At 44.4% G+C, this 24,000-nt stretch overlaps 1 protein-coding gene across 2 annotated transcripts; it reads right to left on the bottom strand.

The window, feature by feature from the left end:
• Positions 1-1,540: 1,540 nt before the first annotated feature.
• On the bottom strand, positions 1,541-3,848 carry LOC146258596 (uncharacterized). Of its 2 annotated transcripts, XM_084672795.1 has the most exons (3): positions 3,681-3,848; positions 2,555-3,008; positions 1,541-2,462 (listed from the first exon to the last, which is right to left on the bottom strand). In XM_084672795.1, exons 2-3 carry the CDS (start codon positions 2,996-2,998, stop codon positions 1,803-1,805), a joined length of 1,104 nt encoding a protein of 367 aa, XP_084528921.1. In that variant the 5' UTR covers positions 2,999-3,008; positions 3,681-3,848; the 3' UTR covers positions 1,541-1,802. The 2 variants fall into 2 exon arrangements, with proteins under 2 accessions (XP_084528921.1, XP_084528920.1); XM_084672794.1 differs by lacking the exon at positions 3,681-3,848 and having other exon boundaries at positions 2,555-3,043.
• Positions 3,849-24,000: the final 20,152 nt, after the last annotated feature.

Genomic DNA, 24,000 nt, shown 5'->3' with positions numbered 1-24,000 from the left:
AACTCCAAGACCTTGAGGAGCGCCTTAAGGTGCTGGAGTACCGAAAGAGAGGGGTAAGTATTTTGAGATGCCATGAACTAAGGCTTACACGCAGCGTTCAATGTTTAAATTGGTGTTAACAATAATTTCATGACTTCTAATTGCAGATGCTGTGATGAAGTGGAAGACGGGACTGGGAGAGAAGGCTGTGGAGCTCCTCATAGCGGAGACACTCAAACACAACCCGGCAGCCCATTCAAAACAAGCCAGGTGAATGTATCATGATTGCAGCTTCCATATCCAACCTTTCACATGGCTCTGTGACAAAAAACTAGAAATACCCCAAATACCCAGTCAATCGCCCCTTTAAAATATTATGCAGGCAGATAACTTATATTGATTAATTTTTGTATATAAAAAAATACAATAACATTTTGAATAGTTTATAGGGGCCCACCTCTTGCAAAAATGCCCTGTTTATAGCAGATATTGTTTTGTTGCAAGCATCTCTTGCTTGATGCTCAGATGCTTGTGGCCTACAAATGGCCATTCTCCCATGAGTATAAAACTGATTAATAGAAAGCGCTATTAAACACTGGAGCACTTAAACGACTGTAACTGATCAAGTTGTGTTTTCTCCACCGTCTGTGCTGCAATACTCTTGCTCCCCTACCTGTTCCATGAAAATCCAGACAGGCTGTATGTCCTTGACAAGGTAAGAGCCTCACCAGTCATTCATAGTCATTCATAGGTAGGGCTCTTGTATGCCTGTCGTGTTTTGTTTGTTTTAATGGAAATCTGGAGTGTATTACTCCTTTGGTGTCGTTCACATTGATAGGTGAGTACAGAATTACATCCCACTCCCATCATGCCTGGTGGCTTTTGTGGGATTTTCTTTTGCTTAAGAGTCTTGCAAATACATTATTTCACATAGTATAAGAGATGTATTTTTACTTGCATATACTTGGGTGAATAATATAATTTATGTTCAGATAACTTTCCAATCAGATGCACTGACAGTCAGACTGACTCATTCTGCAATTCAGTTCAATAAAGTGGAGAGTGCTTGAAAACCACATTGTCAATGTCATGTATTGATGTATTGTATTTATTGTGGGCTTTTCATAGATGGCAAGGGCTCCTACCCCTGTGCTGCTCGTGAGTGGGAACCCCTTCAGTGCTGAATGTGAAATTTGTCTTCACATGGATGGAAAGGACATTGTGAAGGTAGAGGACATCTCAATGGGAGTTGGTGCCCTAATGGGGATCTATTTCATCTTTGGAGTTAAATTTGCAAAGAATGTAAAGAATACTAATTTTTATGCAATGCATGGTTGGTATCAAGTCAAATGAATACCAATAGGGGTAATTAAAATGGCAAATGTCTTGCTCTGAATGTATAATGTAATATTTTGTATTCATTGAGATTTCTATTTATTTTTGCAAATTAGAAATGATCAACCCAGAATCATTATTGTTGTATACTTCTCAAAAGTCTGATATGTAAATAAAAACATGCTTGAAACTGCTGTTTCACCATTATTATAGTTTTTATCGTTGATACTACTACTACTACTACTACTACTACTACTACTACTACTACTACTACTACTACTAATACTAATACTATTACTACTATTACTTCTTCTACTACTACTACTACTATTACTACTACTACTACTACTACTACTACTACTACTACTACTACTACTACTACTACTACTACAACACAACTTCTATAAAGGTTCTTCACAGAGTTTCAAAAGGTTCTTCTTCTGATGTTTGTCACGGTTGGTGTTATCGTAGATGGAAAGTCTCTCTTATCAGTGGAAATGAAAGGCCTTCTTTATCTTCTTGAAGAAGCCACGTTTTGGCGAAGACACCATTTCCAATTGTCCTTTTTCTGCCTTTTTCTCTTCCTTTTCTTTCTTCTTCAATTCCTGTCTTTGCTCTTCTGCTAACCTTTGATTCTCTTTCCTTTCTAGAGCTTTCATTTTGCGTCTCTCATTCTCCAGCTTGGTTTGAATCTCCATGTTTCTTTTTTCTGCCTGCTCCAGCTGCTTCCTCTGTTTCTTCTCCATCTTCTCCTGCACCAGCTTTTCTGCTTTCTTTTGCTTTTCTATGAACTCCCTCTCTTTCTTTGCTGCTTTCCCCTCCTCAGCCTTTATCTCATTCTCCATTTTCATCAATATGGCACTGTTGGAACTCTCCTCAACAGATGCCTCCAGTACTTGCATCTTCGCCATTCCACTCTCTAATCCTTCCTCCTGGTTGGCCAAGGGGTGGGTGTCGATTTGAGTGTCCTCTGGAAAAAGTGTGCAGGTGAGAGGCTTGACCCTGTGGGGGTGCCTGGCCTGAGCGTCCATGGGTTTAGTGGTGGTGAGGCCCAAGTATGCTCCATCTTTACCCATTGGGAGGGGTGTGGGGGTTGGATAGACTGGCTGATGGATGGGGGACATTGAAGGCAGTTTGATATCTGCCATCTGTTTTGGAGACAAGAAAATTGTTAGCACTGTAATGGAATACCCAACACAAAAGATACTTTTCTAAAGTAAAAAACAAATGATATGCTTACCTCCTCAAGCAGTTCATCCAACATCTTCAACTCCTCCAAGATGGTAGGAGACTTAGGCACCTGTGTCTGAGGTGTCTTGGTCTCCTGCAGTTTTTTCTTGGAGTTGAGCTCCTGTTCTTTCTGTCTCTGGTCTGCCTCCCACAGCTCTCGCTCCTTCTGCATCCACTCTCTCAACCTCTCCTGCCTCTGAATGTCCTGACGGTCTTCTTCCAGCCTTTTTTCTGCCTCCCGTAGCTCTGCCAGCCTTTTTTCAGGCGGCTTATTTAATTTGTTTTTTAGGTCTATCCACCTTTTAATTTTAAGCATCGTTTCAGCATCCTTTTGTGCTGCCTGCATCTTCCGGAACCATCTCTGTTCCGCCAGTATCTGGGGCCCGCTTTTTACCGCCGGTGTCCGTTCTTTCTTTTTCTTATCCATCCGCTTCTTTGCTGGAAATCCGTTCATGTTCTCTGTTCTGATTGGAAAAGAAAGTGACTTCAGTGTTGACATTGACTTTTATAGTTATTTTTTACTCATTATGACCAACAGATATGACACATTAGAAATGACACATGGCTTTATGACATCAGCTATTGTGACAAAATTCTGATTCGCCCGCTGGACATTTAATTCTCCGATGTTTTTGGCTATTTCATGGCAAAAACACAGCACATGTATCTTCAAGTAAGAAAATTACTTGGTTTACGGCATGTCCAGAAGTGCCCAAAAAAGTCACTGAAACTTATTTATACTGGACTTCTGAAAAGGTGTTTCATTTTTACTTAGGATTTTCAGGGTGTGAGTTGGTTAGTAATAAACAGCACACGATTCTCTCAAGCAAAATAACTGTAGTATTTTTCTACAATATATTGCCGGCATGCATACTTTTCTGGTCTTGTAGGCCTACCTGAAAGCAAGTCGCTCTGGATAAGAGCGTCTGCTAAATGACTAAAATGAAGTTTGATTCAAAAAAAGGCTGGGCCTAATTAGCAATCATTTGAAACCAGATCTTGCAACCGTAACACCTAGCCTTTAGAGTAACGAAAAAGTTCAAACGTTGCTGAATCATAATCAGAAAAGTTGTCTGACAAGAATCGCTCCTTCGAATCAGTAGAGTAACGCAAATTACACAAACGAATTCACCTACCGAAGGATGATTTCCACTTCTGGAACTTATTTTAAATATCGAATCAATAATGAATCGATTTTTGAGCACAACTCCTAAATATCTGTGGCAAAAATAACAAGAGTACATGAAAAAGGTAGTTACAGATTCAGGTTAGCATCCTGCTTGTTAAATTGTACAGATCGCGGTAGAAATCTATAAAAGTCATGCACAAACATTCAACTGTAATCCAAGATATCTGGTATGATGAAGTCATCATGGACCCTTATTGTGACATCATCAAACATAGGCAAGTTTCTCCCTGAAACTGTCAATCAATGGTCCAATAGACCAATATAACAATTATCAATACTACTAATACCAAGCTGTTTTGCCTCTCTATCTTTTGTCTCATCAGTAAACACAATGAACCTGTCAACTGGTATGATAACAGCTGATAGGAGTCACCATACATTTTAAACATTGATGGTTGTGGCATCAAAATAGCTCATGATGTGTCTGTGCAAAACCCCTTGTGAACTTGGAGAGCCCCACCCGCAATCATTTAAATTAAAAAGCTGAATACAAAAATACACAGAAGATACAGAAAACACTAGAAATTACTATTTTACTACCCTGCTGTAACAAGAACAGACTCTAAGTCAGTATTTTTCTCAACCCTGGTTCTTGGGTCCCACTGTCCTGCCTGTTTCCCTGCTCCAACACACCTGAGTCTAATGAATGGGTTGAAGCTCAGGAGAAGCCTGATAACAAACATCATCATCATCATTTAATTTCACATCAGGTGTGTTGGACCAGGGAACATCTAACACATGCAGGACAGTGGGTCCCGAGCACCATCCCAATCATGAGATACTTGCTGCCCTAAAACCCAATTCAATAGAATACAGACAAACACACACAGAGAAGTTCATGGCATTGAGATAGACTGTATATCTTCTGGTTTCATTGTATGAGTCAACAGCTCAAATAATCCCTCATTTGGATAGGATCATTCAAGAGCACTTGGGAAAGGGCTAAATTGGTCTGCTGGCTTCTAATGTGAATGATTTAATGGGTTGATTTAATGGATATTTTCACAAGTAAGGTGTACAAAGATCCAAAGTGATCACACTTGTAACGCAACTAGTCGTTCTTTCAAAACTTGATGGAATGCTTTCAGTCAGTTGCATGTTTTCAGTCCACGTAATCATTGTTTCAAACACAAGATCATTGTCATATGTAATGGGAACATTTGGTTTAATCACCAAAACACAACAGTATGATCTTCTTTCAGTTTAGTACTTTTAACCATCAGTTCATCCAACAGCAAACAATGCAAGATACATGTTTCAAATCGGCCTTAGAAGTGCTGAAATTACAGTAATATGCTACAGTATTATAAAAGACAGATTACACAGTTTCACATTACTGTATCTTGGACTGTGAGGATATAAGACCAACCTGCTGTGGTCCCACACAGAAAGGAAAATTTTCATTTTTAGATCTAGACATTTGATCAAAGCTTGCTTTTTTACAGTAACTCTTACCAACAAGAGTCAAGTTTTTCCACACCAATCTCAACAAAACTTTTCTTTATGGACCTTGCATTGTGCATAGGTGCATAATCAAGCCAAAACAGGAAAGGGCCTTTACCGAAAATGTAGCCGCAAAGTTTCACGCAAAAAATTGTCTAAAGTAATATTTTATGAGTCAACATAAATAAATCCATCAGTAGAAGTAAGTCTCTATCCCAAAACCACAAAAACAGCCTCCATGTGGCTTGATTTGAACTCAATGAACAAAGTGAGGTCTATACAGAAATGTTTTGTTGAGTTTGGTGTGGAAAAACCTGATTGGCCTGCACGGATCCCTGACCTAAACACCATCAAACACATTTGGGACTATTTCTAAAGCCATCTGAAAGCCAGGTGGAATCACCCAGTAACAGCGCCCAAACTCCCTGCTCTTGTGGCTGAATGGGCACTAAGTCCCACACTCCACACACTCCAAAATATCACTGACAGCCTTTCCAGTAGAGAGGCAGCTGTTATTAGTGACATTACATTTACATTTTAGTCATTTAGCAGATGCTCTTATCCAGAATGACTTATTGCCTATGGATTTAGAATACAATGTCATAAAAGGTCCTGTAGGTGTAATGTGTAGGTGAGCCCAATACATTTGCCCATATACCGTAGTGTACGTCCTTTATTCCTTATTCATCATTGTTCGCTCCACTGTGTCTTTTGGTGTGTATTTGTGTGTGTGTGTATCCTATATGTTTCGGTATGTTTCGGGTGCAATGCTAATCTACATCCCTTGAACAAGATTTCTTGTGACAAATAAATCTGTTTTTACATGCAGTTTGGTTCTGCACCATTGCCATGTTTTCAACTGGGAAAGATTTATGATCGAGCACTAAGCACATTTTACGACAGGATATGGAGGGATAGTGATTCTGGTATTTTGGTATGCCAAATCTATTTTTTTTTTCTCCAGCCACTGCAGGATCAGAGCTCGAGGCGTGCATCCTTTTGTCCAGCAGATGTCAGTATAATCCAAGACATCACTTTTACTACAGCTGCCTTAAAAACTTTGTGGCTTCACAGCTGGTCACAATCAGGACAAACACACGCCGAAATATTGGTGAAATCTCACACGCCATTCAATTCTCTAGGCTCTCACATGTGTCTCTTTTCATCATGGAGGTTTGGGAAACCAACAATTCAGCAAATCCCAAGTTTGAGGACAAATTGTCTTGTCTTATCATGTCCAGGTGAGACAGTACAGAGATTGACTAATCCACTGCTTCAGCAAGGGCCACTGATCCCTGTACTGTGGCATGCTAAAAAATATCCTCTTCAGTTTGCTCATGTTTTGAAATGAGGGAAGGGGAAATGTAAATGATCTTGTATAAATATCCTATTTCACATCTGTGTGTAGCAGGTCTGGACTGGGACTGAGAAACGGCCCGGGACTTTGAAACACAGACTGGCCCAGTCTGTGTTTCATGCAGCGGCCGTTTGACCGGCCGTTGGGGAAATCTCCCAACTCCTCTGACGGCCAGTCCAACCCTGGTGCGTAGCCTACAATTAATGCCAAATAGCAAAAAGTTAAGTCCCTGTGGCCACATTAAGAATATTGGTCTCTGGAGAGCGTAGGTTAATTAATTCCTACCAGGTTGATAGTTTTGGCCCTGTCACCAATTTAAAACTTGTGGCAGCGCACACCTTGTTTACAGGACTGCCCAAGGAAACTTAAGATAGCTCCTCAGGGTGGCCACTGCCGGTTGATTCTGGCAGTGCATGAGACAGCAAGCTTGTTTGTTTGTTTGTCCCACATGAGTTTTTGGCCTGGCTTTCAGGGTCCTGTTTGGCCCAGTCCCTGATGGCCTTCTATTTCTGAAACCCAAGTGGCTCTTAATGAAGCTGGCAGGGCTGGCATAGGCCCTCAGCAAAGCCAGGCCTAAGCAGACCCTTCTTCTGCTGCCTTGGCAGCCACCCTCAGTTTGCTCTTTCTGGCTTCCTAATTTAGTAACGGCGGGTAAAAATATGCGCTAACGAACAAGGTCTGGTATGTCAGGCTGGCGTCCAAGGGAGAGAGAGGGAGAGGGAATGAGAGAAGGGAATGGGGGGAGGAGGGGAGAGGAGTGGTTGTTTTCACAGCAGGCAGTGACAGAGGAGTGTAGCAGTCCTGTTGTGTGTGTGTGTGTGTGTGTGTGTGTGTGTCACTGTGTTAGTTTACCATTGACGAGGTGCAAACCTAATGGCAGCTGAGCTCCATGTACATTATAATGTGTGCAGGGAGAAGGGAGTTTGCAGTGAATTTGTTCTCCAGGCCAAAGTTGGATCTTGGTGTAGTGCGCGAGAATGATCTGCAGAGCTGTGTTCAACCCCCAGAGCCTTGACGTGTCTCCTCATATGGTAGGTGTTGCAAGGGCTGCACTCTGGGCCGCCCGCAGAGGCATCATCTCATGGATAACCAGCTCTGTAAATTCCTTTTTGAATTATTGTTTAGCACTTTTTATCTTTGATCTTCTACTGTACTTTCGACGTGAACTATCTGTGCGTTGCCTTAGATAACAGCATAAATGAATACACATGCAAATGTTAACTTATTGCAGATTGTAGTGTAGTTTGTAGTACAGTGAAATTAAAGCTCCAACATGCTTAATGTATAAACTAGGTCCTTTGAGACACCCTGCAATGACAAACTCCCTTCAAGCACTTATCCTTTCTGCTTATTGTACATGACAGAACTGCCAACTTCATCGCCCATCACCCAGCTGCAAAAAATAACACAGACGTGTGTTTTGGCCTTCAGAAGTAATCAAATGTCTCAGTCCATTTAATACATTTGTTAAATGTGTAAAAAATATGTTTACAAACCCAATAAACTTTAACCACTGTGAGTAAAATAAAAATGAAATTGAATAATCTCTGAAAAAAAACATTCAAAACAAAATAAATCCGAACTTATCTAGACATCTTATCTTGACAACTAATACAATTAAAAAACATTTCTATGAGCGTGTGTTTGTGTGTGTGTGTGTGCATATGTATTCATGAAAAAAACCCTCTTATCTGGTTCTCATAAACTACTCCAACACCTCTCACCTGGTGTGGTGGTCGTGCGCTGAACTCTGCAGCCACACCTACATCATGGTTACAGGCCACCAGACTTAACACAGCCTCCAAAAACTCCCTTCCAGTATGAGTCACAGTCACAAACAGCTTGACAACCAACGTATTTTTATTGGTCTGACTCCGAGATGAAAAGCGCTTCTAAACACATCATTTTCTCATGAAATGAATTGCAATGCATCCTGTATAGATTAGATCACCTTTAATATCATCACTGATGATTATTTGTTTTTGATTTCCTCCAGGTTTCTTCACATAATTATCTCACTGCTCTAATATGTCATCTAGAATTTTGTAATAAACAACCCATCATAGAAACAAGCTCCAACGGGAGCAATTTAATCTATAATTTAGACATGGAGTTTATTGTTTGCCAGACTACTATTTAAACTAGGGCCCAACTTTGCATAAGAGTCTTGTTATTTGGCCTGATGTATATACATTGAGTGAGTATCATGCGATTTCAGTCATTTTTCAATGCAGATCACAGTTGACACACTATGAACCACAAACATGTCACCTCACTTTCCGTTTTGCAGCTGTCCCCACTTCCTGTGTTAGTTTACCCACAAACATGAGCCTTCAGACCTTCACACTGGGCCCTATCCTAAACCACAACACATTGGTTCAGGGTAGTCATTCCATACATGAGCTTTAGTCAAACACAGGCACATGCACTACTTGACTGATATTCAATATGAATTCATCTTCAAGTGTTGTCCATGTCTAACTTTGCTTCTGTATTGCAGAAACATTGAAATGATAGCAGGACTGTATGGCCACACAGCTCTGCGATCAAGTTCGCCTTTCAAATGATTGCTAAATTAATCTTAATCTAAAATAAAAATGAAGTTCAGGTGGAACAAGATGTCACTGATTGAGGCAAGGCTTGAGGAAAGATTTCCAGCATTCAGATGTATTGTCCCATGGCTTTTACAATACCGTATGTCTGAGCACAAGTCCATATTTTCATTTTTATAATGTACTGAAACCACACTTTGGAGCAGCACATTTTTGGGTTTAGGATGTATAAGTGGTTTACCACATCAACAAAGGTGTTTCTAGTGACTCGCAGCAAGTATGCTAATACTTCACTGCTGCCTCTGTTCAGATAAAGGCTGCTATGCTGAAGTAAGTCAATTGTCCCAGCACTTTAATCAAAGTGTTTATGCAAGTAACCCAGCAGTACAGAACAAGAGACAAAGCCCAACACTGGGCGCCACTATCTTGAATGAAGCCATGCTGTCCAAGGGTAGGATATGTAATGACATGATAGTTAAGATAAGCTCCCTTTCCAGCCCTCCGAACATCATATAATGCCTGCATTTTCTGCTTCATTCAAATGTGAATTGTTCTTTGCAATGGCCAAGTCTTACAGTGGCTTAAACTAGTCTTTATCCTCTTCAAACCTTGGCCTAAATTTGAAGCGTATGCAAAGAACAAACAGCCCATTGTTTCGGAGCTGAAGCCTTCCTTCATACTCCTATTCAGTGTTAAAATCTAAGATTATGGAAAGCTTCGGAGGTGATATTGTCTGTCTTTGTTCAGACAATGGTACAGTAAACCAATAACCATGTTTTATTCGCAGACAGTGTGTAAATGCTTTGTAAATGCAGTTGTATCTGCGTTGTGACAGAGAGATATGTGTTAGAGAGTTTTGTCGGCAAGCAATGGCAGTGTTTCTAAGCTTAGCTCTGTCAGAGACTGTTCAGTAGCAACAGCCAAAGCACAATGTGTGATAGTGTGTCTGTGTGACACACACACACCCATACAATACGCACACACACACACGCACACACAGCATTCTTAGGGACCTATGACTCTTGGAGGGTTTAGAAAGCGGTTTATAAAGACTGTTTCTTAAGCATATCTTTTCCACTTTTTAATGTTTTGAAATCTTATCTTTGGAATTTGAACATTTAGGTTACAATAACGTATGATTTGCCTACCTGACATTCACTCTTGAAAAATGTAAAGCCGTACTGACAAGTCACATGTAAAAACAAAAGGTTTTGTAGGATCCCCCCAAGAAAAAACAAAATGTGGGATGACCCTATAGATTTCTGGAGACTCATGGACCCCCCAGCACCCCTCCCTTCCATTCAGAAACCTGCATTCACACACAAACACACACACTCACAGTATCCAAGTTAAGCTAGATCTAGTTCTCATTCGGGTCTGGAGCCCTTCTTTAGCCCAGCCACTCAACACGGTGTAAACCACCAGGCAATGTGTGAAATGGTCTTTCGCTCACTCAGAGAGCAGGAATTCACAGTTTATTGTGTTAATACCACTGAGGCATCAAGCGTCAACACCATACACGCGTTTTACCTGTTTGTATAAACACAGTTGTGCAAATGTGTGGAGCCTGACCAAGTGGGTAAAAAAATAATCCTTTTAGGCAAATATTGTATCAGTATCTCTCGTTTTGTTCTTCCCTGACAGTTTCTCAACCTGTTTACATAACAACATGAGTGGTACACTGGACCTCTGATGTCTCACAAGCTGCAGGGCTGCAGGGGATGTTACCAAGGAAATATGAATTTGCCCAGTGCCTAGACAGAGACTCTTTTGAGAAAACTCACAAGTGTGTTTTCACGTAGCATAATCGATGCACTTTGAAGACATGGAAGACAAACAGCTGTTGTTCATATTCCCTCTTGCCTGTTGCTCTGACCTTGAATGAACTGCTGAGATGCTGCAGTATCTGTGAAGTTGGCTCACATCATAAATGCACATATTTCCCTTGCTGTTAGTAGGCTGCGACTGTTTGAGTTACCGGGAACTATGCTTTGTATACAATAGCGATCTCAAAGGGGGACTTTTGTCACCTACTTTGTGATGGTGAGTGAGAGGCTAAATGTCTGCCCGTGGTTCTTTGACCTTTGGGGCTCCTCTGCTGTGCTGGTGGAGGTAAGTGGGGGGTGTGTGATGCAGGGGTATCAATAATGGAAGAAAGCCCCCCCTTCACCGCAGGCTGCTATGTGGGTCAGAGGAGGCTCTCGGCGGACCGGGGAGATTGATGAAGAGCACCGGGGAGAGCACCGGAGCGCCTGCCTCAGCGCTGCGCTCCCCCTACCGCTCCCCCTGCGCCCCACTCACAGCCCCCCCCCTGAGCTGCATCGCCTGGCGCTCTTTAAACGACCTTCAAATTAGCCTTGTTTTTCAGGGCCCCCGGCCCTGTTAGGCCCTTCCTGGAAAGATGCTTGATCGCTCTTTCCTTCTCTCACTCCCCGTTTTTCCCCTCGATCCTGTTTGCCATTGGAGACGGGAGGCAGGAGTGGTGTGACATTGGTTGGGGCTACTTGCTGAGGATCACACTGGACGGCTTGTGCTGGAGGATCCCTCTGTTCAGTCTGCACGTAGCGACACCAAACTGCACCACATTCCAGCCAACCACGACCATCTGTGGTGTACATGTGGTCGTTTGCCCATGGAGGGCTGAGTGTGTGTGTGTGTGATGACAGGGGAGACAGAGGGTCTGGACGTGTGTCGGACACAGTGGGATGTCTCCTAGGTAGCATCACATAGCAACACCCTGACACACAGGTCATCCATCACTTCTGTTGGAGTTTATGTTCACACAGTGGGCCATGTTTGTCCACTGTCCCAGCCTGCAGGTGAGGGAATATCAGCATATCTACCTTACTGGAAATAGGAGGTTCAAATAATCGCACCTTGTGCTCTGTTGTTTCCACTCGTTCAGTTGAGCTTGGTCAGGGAAACTCAGGGAAACTCAAGTTGGAATCCTTGAAAATGTCAAATACATCTTCTGAAGTCGTCTGAAAACCTATTTGTGATGGAGGACGTCAAAGCACTCTGCTTTAACTATGCCTTCAGCACTTCATACTAAAGCTTCTAAGAAGTGAACTGATAGGAGCAGACACTTTCAAGCACATTATATTGCCAGTCCCGATAGTGTTACTGAAGGTGCCACATCCTCTAAGGCAGGGGTGTCAAACTCTGGTCCTCGAGGGCCGCTGTCCTGCATGTTTTAGATGTTTCCCTGATCCAGCTCACCTGATTCTAATGAATGGTCGTTATAACAACCCATTTAATTGAATCAGGTGTGTTGGAGCAGGGAAACATCTAAAACATGCAGGACAGCGGCCCTCGAGGACCGGAGTTTGACACCCCTGCTCTAAGGTGACCTTGTGAAAGCCTGTAAGGTGAGTTGGGGTTGCACAGCCATACTGTATGTACTATATCACCCTTTTGGGAAATGCTTTGACTTTAGTTTCATTTCTATAATAGAATATGAGATATTTCATTTCCTGGGTCAAAGATTTTCCTCCAATAGACATCATCAATATGATTTGCACAAGAGGTTACTCGTCACTTAATGTTTTATAGGGTCTTTTTTTATTTATTATTTTTAGCATCTTCACCGTTCAGCAGACTCTGTCACATGTTTTGTTCATGGTTGACATTGTACTTACAGCTGCTTTTGGTTTTCTTATCGATACATTGACAAATTGTAGTGTTTGGTTTGATTTAGTAACGGGAAAGAAGCGCCCATGCTAAGCTGGTGTGTGTGGTGCATGACACAAAATCTGATGCAAGGACATGATCCTGTATTTTCTTTCTGCTGTAGTGACTTATGGGTTGTTGTGTTTAGTCTGTCCAGACATGAGTGCAAGAGCAGGGTTAGACCGGATAATTTGCAGATACATAGGATGATGACAAGTCTGGGGACCATTTAGCCCCACACAGACTAAGCAGCTGTTTTAATTTTACCCTGTACTGCACGTCTTCTACAGAGCTGGTGTGAGAACGGGACAATGTTCTTCCATGTTAATATGAGACTCTCTGCGTGCAGCCAGCACCCCCTCTGTTTCAATAGGACAGATGTTTCTAAGTCGGAACGAAAACAACTGGCAGACACCTACTGAAAGAGTATACGGATCAAAAGACCAAAAGTAGTTCTAGTCCTCTCTAGTTCTCTCTGGTTCTCTCTGGTTCTCTCTGGTACTCTCTTGTTGCTCTCTCTCTCTCTCTCTCTCTCTCTCTCTCTCTCTCTCTCTCTCTCTCTCTCTCTCTCTCTCTCCCTCTATCTGTCTCTCTCTCTCTCTCTCTCTCTCTCTCTCTCTCTCTCTCTCTCTCTCTCTCTCTCTCTCTCTCTCTCTCTCTCTCTCTCTCTCTCTCTCTCTCTTTCTCTCTCTCTCTCTCTCTCTCTCTCTCTCTCTCTCACTCTGACTCTTTGCCAGACATTTGGAGCTAATTCTCCAGCTATCGAGATGGAAAATCGGGGAAGGGGAATCGTAACTCACAGGCAGGCGAGTGAGAGTGCAAACAACAAGGGGAATCAAGTTGGTGGAAAACATAATAAGTCACCACGTTAGCTGGGGAGTGAGAGAAATGGTGTGAAAACAGGCGAGAGGACAACCAGAAGCAAGACATGACGGATGACTGTTTGGGATGGGAGCTTGTTGCTCCAGAAGGGCAAACCCGCCCTGATTGATTTGCTAGTGTTTTTGAGGGGCCCCCGTGCACATTTGCCTATGCTGCTGCTGGATAGCCTTGTCGAGAGGCTTAAGGAAAGGGAAAGAAAGATAATAAAAGAGTGCAAGTTTTGGAGTCGGCGGGTGAGCGAGCGCCCTTCAGCAGCGTAAAAGTCAGAAAGAGGGAGGGGGATCAGAAAATCCTCAAACGTTGAGATTATGGGATTTTAACAAAAGGTAGTGGAATCCGAAAGCTGTCATCACAGAAGTCCTCTTTCTCTTCAGGAAGGAAGGTTCTAGGCCGAAGTTCGTTTAGCAGACAAAAGAAAAATACATATAACAAACACTGCTTTTTGCTAGTAAGTGTCATAGGTGCTAACCCAAGTATCTTTAGCTACATGTCCTGCACCATATGCATAAAATGTTATGGGCGAGTGTATATTCACAGCCTTAACCCCAAATTGTGATTGGTATTTGTATGTATATAACTCCAAATGGAATGTGTTTCTGTGCTATCATGGGATGATTTTCCAATTGTCTTTAAAAATGCATTATATTGTATAACATTTCACTGCATGAGTTCTCACTGCTAAAATGTCTACTCCTCTCCGTTCTTTGGGGCTAAAAAGTACAAAAGAATGGCTGTACTGAGAACCAGTTTGTGTTTAAAAAAAAAGAAGCCACTCTACAGTCTTACAAAGTTTACTTCTGACTGGAGAGGAAAACGTCCAACAGCATTTCACCCAGTTTTTTCTCAACCCTCTATGGTAAAGTATAGTTTAGTGGGTTCTTCATTTAGTGAAGGGCCACACAGTTCTGTTAAATCATCATCCAGAGACATGTGATTCTGTGCATGTCTCTCTGTGTGTGTGTGTGTGTGTGTACAGTATGGGGGGTAGACAGCCTGAAGATGTTGGCTGACACTGTCAAGTTTTTAGAGAGGTATGTATGAGAGACGTTAATGGGTTGCTTCCACGCTGCAGTCCGTCTCCACACAGTCTCGCTTTGAACCTTCTTCAAACAATAGCCAGTGGACACTGTACGTTTTGTTCCATGCCAGCCATGTGGTTGGCATATGCTAACATCATGATGTAAAGGAGCCGAGTGGAATGCTTATTTGTGTGGACCGGTAGCTCTTGGTCATTCTACCCCCCCAAGCTATAGCTTTGATCTAGAAGGTGGTGAAGAGGTGGTGGTGGGCGGGGGGGGGGTGGTGTTGTGGGGGGTTGGGTTGTGAGGCAACACAGGAAAATGGAAACAATTCAGACGTGTGCTATGTTCTTGACAGTGGCCACATGAAAAGAGTCTTTGTGGGGCTGTGCTACCTCACAGATGGACAGCTTCCCTCAGCCATTAAGTAATAACAGCCTGTCCTCCCCCTGGGACATATGTGGAGGATCACACTGGCTGTTTGGGCTGTGAAATGGGATGACTGGACATTACCGCACTTTGTCAGTTCAGTTGGTCACTAGAAGGTTTCTATCAGGATTCTTTCTTCTAAAGCATCTTGGCCACCTCAATCTTGTCTGTATATCAAATGGATCTGGACATGAGGCATACTTTAAGAGTTCAGGCGGAGGGACCTTTTCATAGGATCTTCCACAGTGTGGAAGGTCTGAGCTCCTGAGAAATCTCATAAGAGCCCCAATGCTAACCTGGGAGGTTGCCCTGACATCGTCACCAAAGTAGCCCTAAGTACCCCCCTTAGAGCAGCTACGTCCTCAGTGACAGCAGTCATCCTTGGTAGTTATGGTGCATCTAATTGCCTTCCAATATTTTGAAAGATTACCTTGCTCGCCCCTCCCCCCCCCCCCCGCTTCCCCGCCCCCGGGCATGCTCTCTCCATTCTTTGCCCCGGCAATGCATGTCGTTATCATGGGCTGTAAAGACGCCGGACGCCCCTGGATAATTAGCCGTGTAGCTTTGCTGGCTAATGGAAACCCGAGTGGGCCTCCAGGAGCAGGACTGTGAGCTGGTCCAGGGTCGTCCCTCTGTCCCTGCCGCCTGAGTGGGGGGAGGAGATAGGGCGGAAGGATGGGAAGAAGGCTGGGAGGCCGTTTTACGGAGAATCGGTTTCATATGATAATGAGTCCCATATGCTAATGCGGGAGGAGGTTTGATGAATTCCTCCAGCGCTGTGTTCAGAAGCCCAGCCCTGGCTTTCCCCATCAGCTGTCCCCAACGTGCCTACATCAAAGACTTCGACCGTCCTGCCGCCGTCCCAGTCTGCTCCACGACAACGCTCATGTTTGTCCTAGTAGGACGAGGCGCCCGAGCGGCAGTAGCAACAACAAACTATCTAACGGGCGCGCCTGCCATTGTTTGACATTTACAAGTCTGTTAGCGAAAAGCATGATGCATATCCTCCGATGTGTAATTAGAACACGGCAGGCAGGGATGTGTTGTCTTTGTGTTGTGTTGCTGTGGAGGCATCAAGGACAAGTGCATTAATGAACACCTGGAGAAGAACAGATTGTGTCTCCTGGTTAGTGTGACCTCGAGCAGGGCACAGACTCCTTCACTGAGTCAGATGAAGTGACTGATGGAGGGGGAGGATTTTGTCAGAACTAGGGCACTCCCAAGAGCTGCAGTTTGTCTCCGCTGACAACTGCTGGTGCTCACCAAAAGGGCTCCGTGCTGCTCATCTGTGAAGAGAGGACGCACTCTCCTGTCCTATACTCCACTATATATTACCCTCTCATGTCCTAAACTACCGTCTCCTGTGCTATACTCCACTATATACCACCCTCTCCTGTCGTATACTACCGTCTCCTCTGCTACACTCCACTATATACTACCCTTTCCTGTCCTATACTCCACTATATATTACCCTCTCCTGTCTTATACGCCACTATATACGACCCTCTCCTGTCCTATACTACTTTCTCCTGTGCTATACTCCACTATATATTACCCTCTCCTGTCCTATACTACTTTCTCCTGTGCTATACTCCACTATATACGACCCTCTCCTGTCCTATACTACTTTCTCCTGTGCTATACTCCACTATATATTACCCTCTCCTGTCCTATAATCCACTATACACTACATTCTCCTGTCCTATACTCCACTATATACTACCCTCTCATATTCTATACGACCCTCTCCTATCCTATAATCCACGATATACTCCACTCTCCTGTTCTATACTACACTCTCATGTTCAATACTGTTGTCATAGGGATACAAGTATGATACTACTATATATGAGATAAGGTATCTGCAGGGCAGATGGCAAAATAACTACAACCAATCAACATAGTTCACTACGTATTGTCTAATCTAAATATATTTTATCTACTGATTGATGGAACATGAAATTCATTAATCAGGGTCCAAAATGTAGAGGAACCACATCAGCATGAGGTGACAAAATGTTTTGTCAGTTCAGCCTTGATCTTATACTATTGTTTTATGAATGGCAGTGGAACAAAGAAAGAAAGAAAAGAGACAGAGAAAAAGAGAAAGAGAGAGTGAAAGAGAGAAGGATGTTGTGGCAGATGGTTTCAACAGGATGCACATGGACTTAGGGGGCCAAACAGGAGGTGAATCTTGGCAGTGTTAGGCATGCCTTGACAGTGAGCAGGGTTCTGCGATACTACAGTGTTTGTCTGACCAGCGTTAATGATGTCACGTTCACGGAAGGCCACTGGAGGGAAGGCATCTATTCATTGACACCTCTGTCCTGTTTTGGACCTTCTGGCACCAGGGTTCCCCTGTATCCAAATATGGTTGAGTTACAAAACCTCACTCTCCCACTTTCTTTCTTTTTTTTCAATTATTGTTTTCCTTCAACTACTTTTCCTTCAGTTACTTCAGGAACTTAAAAGGACTCTTTATTATCCACAGCCGCCTGTCAACCTGTTCACATGTCAGTGTGAACTCCAGGGTTCTCTAGCTCCAAGATGGCTGTTCCAGCTGCCAGTCTGCTGCCAGAAGAGCTGGTCCTGCGGTTCCATTGGACCTCCAACCACAGCTCCAAACACACTGGCCTCATTACGTTGGAACATATCCTCTTTTGCTGCTCAGGAGAAGAAAAAAAAGGGGTTTCGGCAAAACTAATTGGGGCTGCATACCAATGCCTGGGATTTCTAATGGTTTAGTTTAGCCCGTTTTGCTGCAAAAGCTGACGGACGTGGAGGAAAGGAACAGGCAGAATGGGATGGAGGGGCTGAGACAAGTGTTCTGCATTGAATTACACTGAGCTTCAATGCTGGTCTGTCCTTCCATTTTGGACGCAGGGTTTTCACATTCCTCCTGAAGGTACCTCACCAGTGGGAGCTGGCAATGCCTCCCACTCTCCACAGGTGACTCAAATCATCCTAATGTCAGATTTAGCCATGGCACATATTCAAACTCAGCAGTATGTCAATTATATTCAGGCTTGAATGTGAGGGCCCAAATATGTGCAGCTTTTCAGGTACTGCAGACAGCTTGCAAACTCTTTGTTGACCATGGAGAGTGCACCCCACTAGAGGTTGGGACGCCTGGGGGGAGGCAGTGTACCTGCTCATCTCCCTGTTCAGTCCCTGTCAGCGCCCTCTGGGACTATCCTGCTAGAGCTCCAGCTGCACGTGTTTACCATCCTCCACCCCGGGCTCTTGGTACTCTGGGAGTCTTCGTACACTGAGAGGGAGTGCTGGTTGGCTGGTTAGCGGGCTCACTGTCTGGAATTCAGCTCCTCTAATCCCACCTGGATGTGGCATTCGTACCAAACAACCCAGAGGCATGACTGCCACCCTCCCCCACCTTCCGTTTTGCAGCCCTTCTCCCGCCACATCTTGCCCACTCCCACCCCCCCACCCCCCTCCAACCCTCACCCACAGTACATGTTGTTACATGCCTGGCACACAGCCTCTAATTTGTCCCCTTGATTAGTGCAATGTCGATCGACGTAGTTGTTTGGTTTTTTTCTAGTCGTTGTCGCTGGTGATGTGGAAGGGTCGTTTCAGCAGAAGCCTCACATTCATACTGTGCTCCCCACTCTCTCTCCTCTCAGCTCAGTCTCTGAAGTACACACAAGGAGATCCAGTCATTTGGGGAATTAAATGCCTCGTCGGTGCCATATCTCATCACGCGTTTCACTGCCAAGCCGGCGATGTTTCCATGGCGCTGTGTTTACTATGACGTGCCGTGGCAGGGCCTCTTTGCGCTACGGAGGGACTTAGGAGCACAGCAGTGAAGGGTATTTCAGTCCCTGTATGGAGTTTTGGGGGCTTATTTCTCGATCTCTCTCTCTCCCTCTCTCCGCCCACCTGCTCTCCTTACTGTTCCTTGGCGGGTGGCGGTCGGGGCGGCCAGGCTCTTCGGCGGCTGCTGCTGCTGGGTCTTCTCAGACAGACGAGGGCTAATTGAAAGGGAAGGCGGCTCTTGGCTGATCTCCTCTGACAGCGGCGTCTTGCCAGAGGTGGGTGTGCCACCCCATGCTGGGAGTTTGCACTGCGAAATAACGGCACTGTCCTGAAAAGCACAGAGCCATCCACGATTACCTGGGCGGCGAGCCAACAGAGCCGGCCAGATGAGTCCTGGGGAAAGAGTCAAGGGAAGAAGACTGGAGAGTAGGCCTTGTTAAAAGGGCCAGTAACGTGCCTGTGTGAGTGATCCATGCCTCCGTCGCAATCGTCCACCAGCCAATTGTTAGCAGGCTCTATTAAAATGGTCTTTAATTCAAACTGTGACTGGTTGCAGGTTTTTCTAGTCAAACAGGCGATTTGCGTTCTCTTGTGCTTTTTCATATACATGCAAGCTGGTAATAATCCTGTGGGTGGCTAGCAAGCGAACACACGCTTTTACCTTTCTTGACGGCATCCTCATGACAGTATACCTATCCTGGACTCTTTGGTTCCCATGTTGCCCTTATTTCATGGTGATGGTAGCAGGGGCGGATCAAGAGATTTTCATTCGGGGTGGCAATGGGGTGGCAGAAGGATGCTGTTGGCTGGCCTACTCCCTATGGTAAATGATTAAACTACAACATTGTAGTTTAAATTAAACAGTAACATTAATATTATGTATTGAAATGTTCTGTAATGTATAAATCATATTTTTCCATGGGAAGTATGGGGTGGCAGAATTTTTTATTGGGGTAGCAGCTGCCACCCCTTGCCACCCCTTGCCACCCCTTGGATCCGCCACTGGATGGTAGTAATCAAATGTTCAGTGACAAAGAAAGTAGTTTGTTTCTATGAATCGTATTGCTGCTTTTTCAAAAACACCAGTGCATTGCCCATGGGCACAATGCTAGGTCGTGAATGCTATTGCATTGCCTCGTGGTGGCAAACACTCATATATGTATTTGTATTTGTTGCAAATCACACGTCCAAACAACTTCAGTCAACACTGCAGTTGACACTACTCCTTGGGGCCTGAGCAGTACATCTTGGTTTCAACTTAGTTCAATAGATAACTGAAGCACAGACACACAGATAGACACACACATACTAACAAAACACACACAGACACACACACACACACAGGGACCTGAACACTTGACGTCACTAACCTCAGCTTCCCTTCTGCGTGCAACAAAATCTAACCTTCTACAACTCCAGAGTGTTCTATACCAACAGGGTCCGGGGTGCTGATGTAACGAGTTTAATGGTGCTGTACTGAACAGATACACACAGGTTAATCACTTTCATTAGCTCTAGGTCCTCCGAGAGGCTGCTTTTCTGGAACAGTGTGCCGCTGGCTCGGCCCAGAGGCAGGTCCGACCCGCTGCCTGGCTCTGCGGGGCCAGGAAAATGTGAGTGGATGCAGTTGGACAAGCTGGGTGCCCTCGGCACAGCCCTGGTGGACAGCTGTGATTACCGCTGACAATAATTTATGGTCCTCTCTGATTGAGAACATGAGAGCAGGAGATAGGGTGGCGGGGTGGAGAGGCACCACCTTAAGATATAAAGCTTGGGCCACAGCTGCTGTTGGAAGCAGAACTCCTGCCAAGCGCTGCATGCCTTCTTTCCCTCTGGTCAGGCTCGAGCTCTCACCCCTCTCTCGCCTTCTCCTTTTCTCTCCCTCCTTTTCGACTCCTTCCTTTCCGTCCCCGGGACTTGGTTCCTTTGATCTTCTCGGTCTTCTTTCGTCTTCAGCACAAACTCGTCCCGTTACAGTATGTTGTTGTGATGTGCTGGCTGTCCAATTGTGCCAAGATGGATCAGTGCCATTTGTTGGAAAGTAGATGTCTCAGGCTTTCCCTGATTGCAAGGGGAGGATGAAATGTTCCTGCCTGGCTGATTAGGTATGTAGAGGCCTAGGCTGATCACTGTGAGTCTGTCATTGTCCTCAGCTCCTCCTGCTAATCCTAACGGGGGAACACAGCACAGCTGGTTAGAACACGAATCTGCTCCATTGTTTACATTGTGTACACCATCTCCACGAGATCCGACACGTTCATAGGGAAAATCAGTTAGTGGATTTTCGAACGGGGCAGAATGACTCTCCCGTTGCCTACCCAGAAATGAAAGCAGTGCTCAGTCGTTAGACTCACAGACAAGAGGCCTCGACTTTAGATGATCATGTTACTATCATGTTTATTTTTTAGTGCTGTTTTAATTTTGTCCCTGTGTGTTTGTCTGTAACTGTTTGTCTGTAACTGTGGTTCATTGTGCTGCTGCCTGTCTTGGCCAGGTCACCTTTGAAAAAGAGATTTTTAATCTCAATAGGTTATTTCCTGGTTAAATAAAGGTTAAATAAAAAATAAAAAAAATGTTCCAACTGTATGAAAGCAGGACAGAATTCAGAACTGTAAAAGTGAACCACATCAGGGAGAGGATCTGGACTTTTCCCAGAGTGTGAAATGCTGTCCTTCTGGGCCAGGTAACTGAGCTACACAGACTTCCCAGTGTGTCTGGAGGAGGTCTCTTCCTTAATCTCCCATGATTACCCTTTGCCACTGGATCGGGATCATTAATCCTGTCCCCTTCATTGACTGACAATGATTCCTGCACTTTGAGCAAGAGGCACCATAGTCATTTGTCACTCTGTCACCCGGGGACTCACCTGGGATGCAGTGTGCACAGTGTATTCGTCGTTGGGGGGAGAAAACCACAGGAAACTGGAACCACAGCCTTTATAACTATGCTGTCTGACACAATGGCTTGGAACAGAACAGATACATACCACAGAGACAAACTTGATGCTCTGTATTGTGTGTTAATTCACAACATCCGGGCCTTTTAACATTAGAGTCGGCATATAAGTAAAACACAATGGCATTCTGAGACCTTGACTGAGAGATGGATTCAGTTGTATTGTTGTATATTGTATGTATACAAGCTGCCTCTCGTATGTCTCCTGACTATTAGAGGTTCCTCCTGAGACTCCTGAGATGTAGGTTACAGCTTAAAGTTGAGACACAACTCCTCCATCATGTCATTCTTTCTAACATGTCTTTCTTTCTCTCTCTCTCTCTCTCTCTCTCTCTCTCTCTCTCTCTCTCTCTCTCTTTCTTCATCTCATCCATAACTGCCACCTGCATACCTAATCACGGCTGCTTTTTGTTGAATACATTTGTGTATTTTAAAACCTAGCCCTTATTCAGAGGAAATTCTCCAGAGAAAACACTTGTACACGCCTCTCCTGTACCTCCTGCAGCCCAAGTGAGTCATTATTCTGCTTTCTGTGTTGAACTCTTTAATCATCTGTCTGTTAGATAAAAAGGAGACAATTCCTTGGTGTAACACAACAGCTTCCTTGCCGTGCTAAGTCAGGCCCAGCTTTGACGTGCATGAGCCATTGTAGTGTGTCTCCTCTCCATCCTACCGCTGCTGGGTTCAGCTTACTCTCAGCTCACCTACATGTGGGAAAGATGCACTGTGGTCCCTGCGAGATACAGATGTGACTGAGAGGGCAGTGTTTGTTCCCATAAGTGGTTTGAAGGCATGTGTGGGCATGTGCCTTCCCACAGAACACCCCGGGCACATATCTGTGGCCTCATCTCTCCTGGGCAGTTTGATTACATCTCACATGCAGTCTTGTGATTGTGAGCTGCAGCACACAGTCCATCATAGGATTAGCAGATATTTGAGCTGTCATTGAGTTGTCATAGGCAGACTTCACCTGTCTGACCTCGGCACTTTGAAAAACCCAGCCTTCCCGCCGAGCCATTTGCGGAATCAGACAGCTTACTTGAAGTGTGTTGCTTGTTCATTCAACAGCCTGTACAAACTCACGCTTTCTACATTGCTCGTCCAAGAAAGATGGAGCCGGCCTTCTGTTGCCTGGTATCAGGTTGCAGGTCTGTCAGACACAATGGTGAGGTGTGCCCCATGGCGGGGCCCAAGCGGGCAGGACAATAGAGCCACAGAGCAGGAGGGGCAGCAGAGGGCACAGAGGGCCAATCTGTCAGCCTGGCAGAGCCACCGGGCTTCTCTGGCCTCAGACCCTCTGCACAACACAATGAGAGGTGGGAGGGGTCAAGAGCATGGGAAAACTGAGGGAATTCCCAGCATGCTCAACAACAAAAAAAAGTGCTCTATTTTTTGTAATTGAAGCAATGGGACAATAGGACATGTGTGGCACCCGAAATAGCTCACCAGCCAGAACATTTACAGTGCATTGGTTGGGAGAAAAAATGTCTGGCTGTCAATTTATGGGCCACAGGTTCTTTATGGGAAATTCATTGTTTCAAATGAAACTCATCATTCTTAATTTTTTTCTGTCTTGAACTTGTCCTGTTTAGCTAACAGTCATGTGAACTGCTGGACAGAAGGATCCTCGGGGATCCCTTTATGCTGGTCAAATAGAGCTTGTCAGTAATTGCATGGCAACTGAGGTAAAAAAATAAATTAATAAAAGATTGTCTGCTAGTTTGCTCTCTTAGAATTTAAAGTACCATTTGTACAACATGTGAACAAAGTCGCCTCAATATAAAGGCTTTTATGATGTAAAATTGAAGCATGACATTCACTGTTGCAAATGGGTTATTGTATTTGTGGCTGCTGGGAACCTCAGCCTTGCCTCTGCCTGGGAAGTCTGTGTCAATCGTGTTTTCTTTTGGCGTGTCTGATCTCTCTTTCTCTCTTTTTTAACCCTGAGCTATGGGGAGAGGGGATAGTGAGCCGACCTCAGAGAGAGAGTGAGAGAGTTTATCCCACTTCTGTCTTGAGCACCGCCATGACATCTCCATTCTTCTTCGGAACTGTAAGTCCATCCTTTGGATCTCTCGTAACAAATTTACACTCCAATCTGTTTAGACGCATTGGGCATTAAGTCAATGTCGTATGAATATGAACAATCTGCCTCTAGACTCTGTATGGGTGACAAAGGGCGGCTGG

The sequence above is a fragment of the Hypomesus nipponensis genome, chromosome 14 (assembly GCF_054491055.1).
Source record: "Hypomesus nipponensis isolate SF chromosome 14, ASM5449105v1, whole genome shotgun sequence".
NCBI classification, from domain to species: Eukaryota; Metazoa; Chordata; class Actinopteri; order Osmeriformes; family Osmeridae; genus Hypomesus; species Hypomesus nipponensis.
This window is presented reverse-complemented; position numbering and strand designations above follow the sequence as displayed.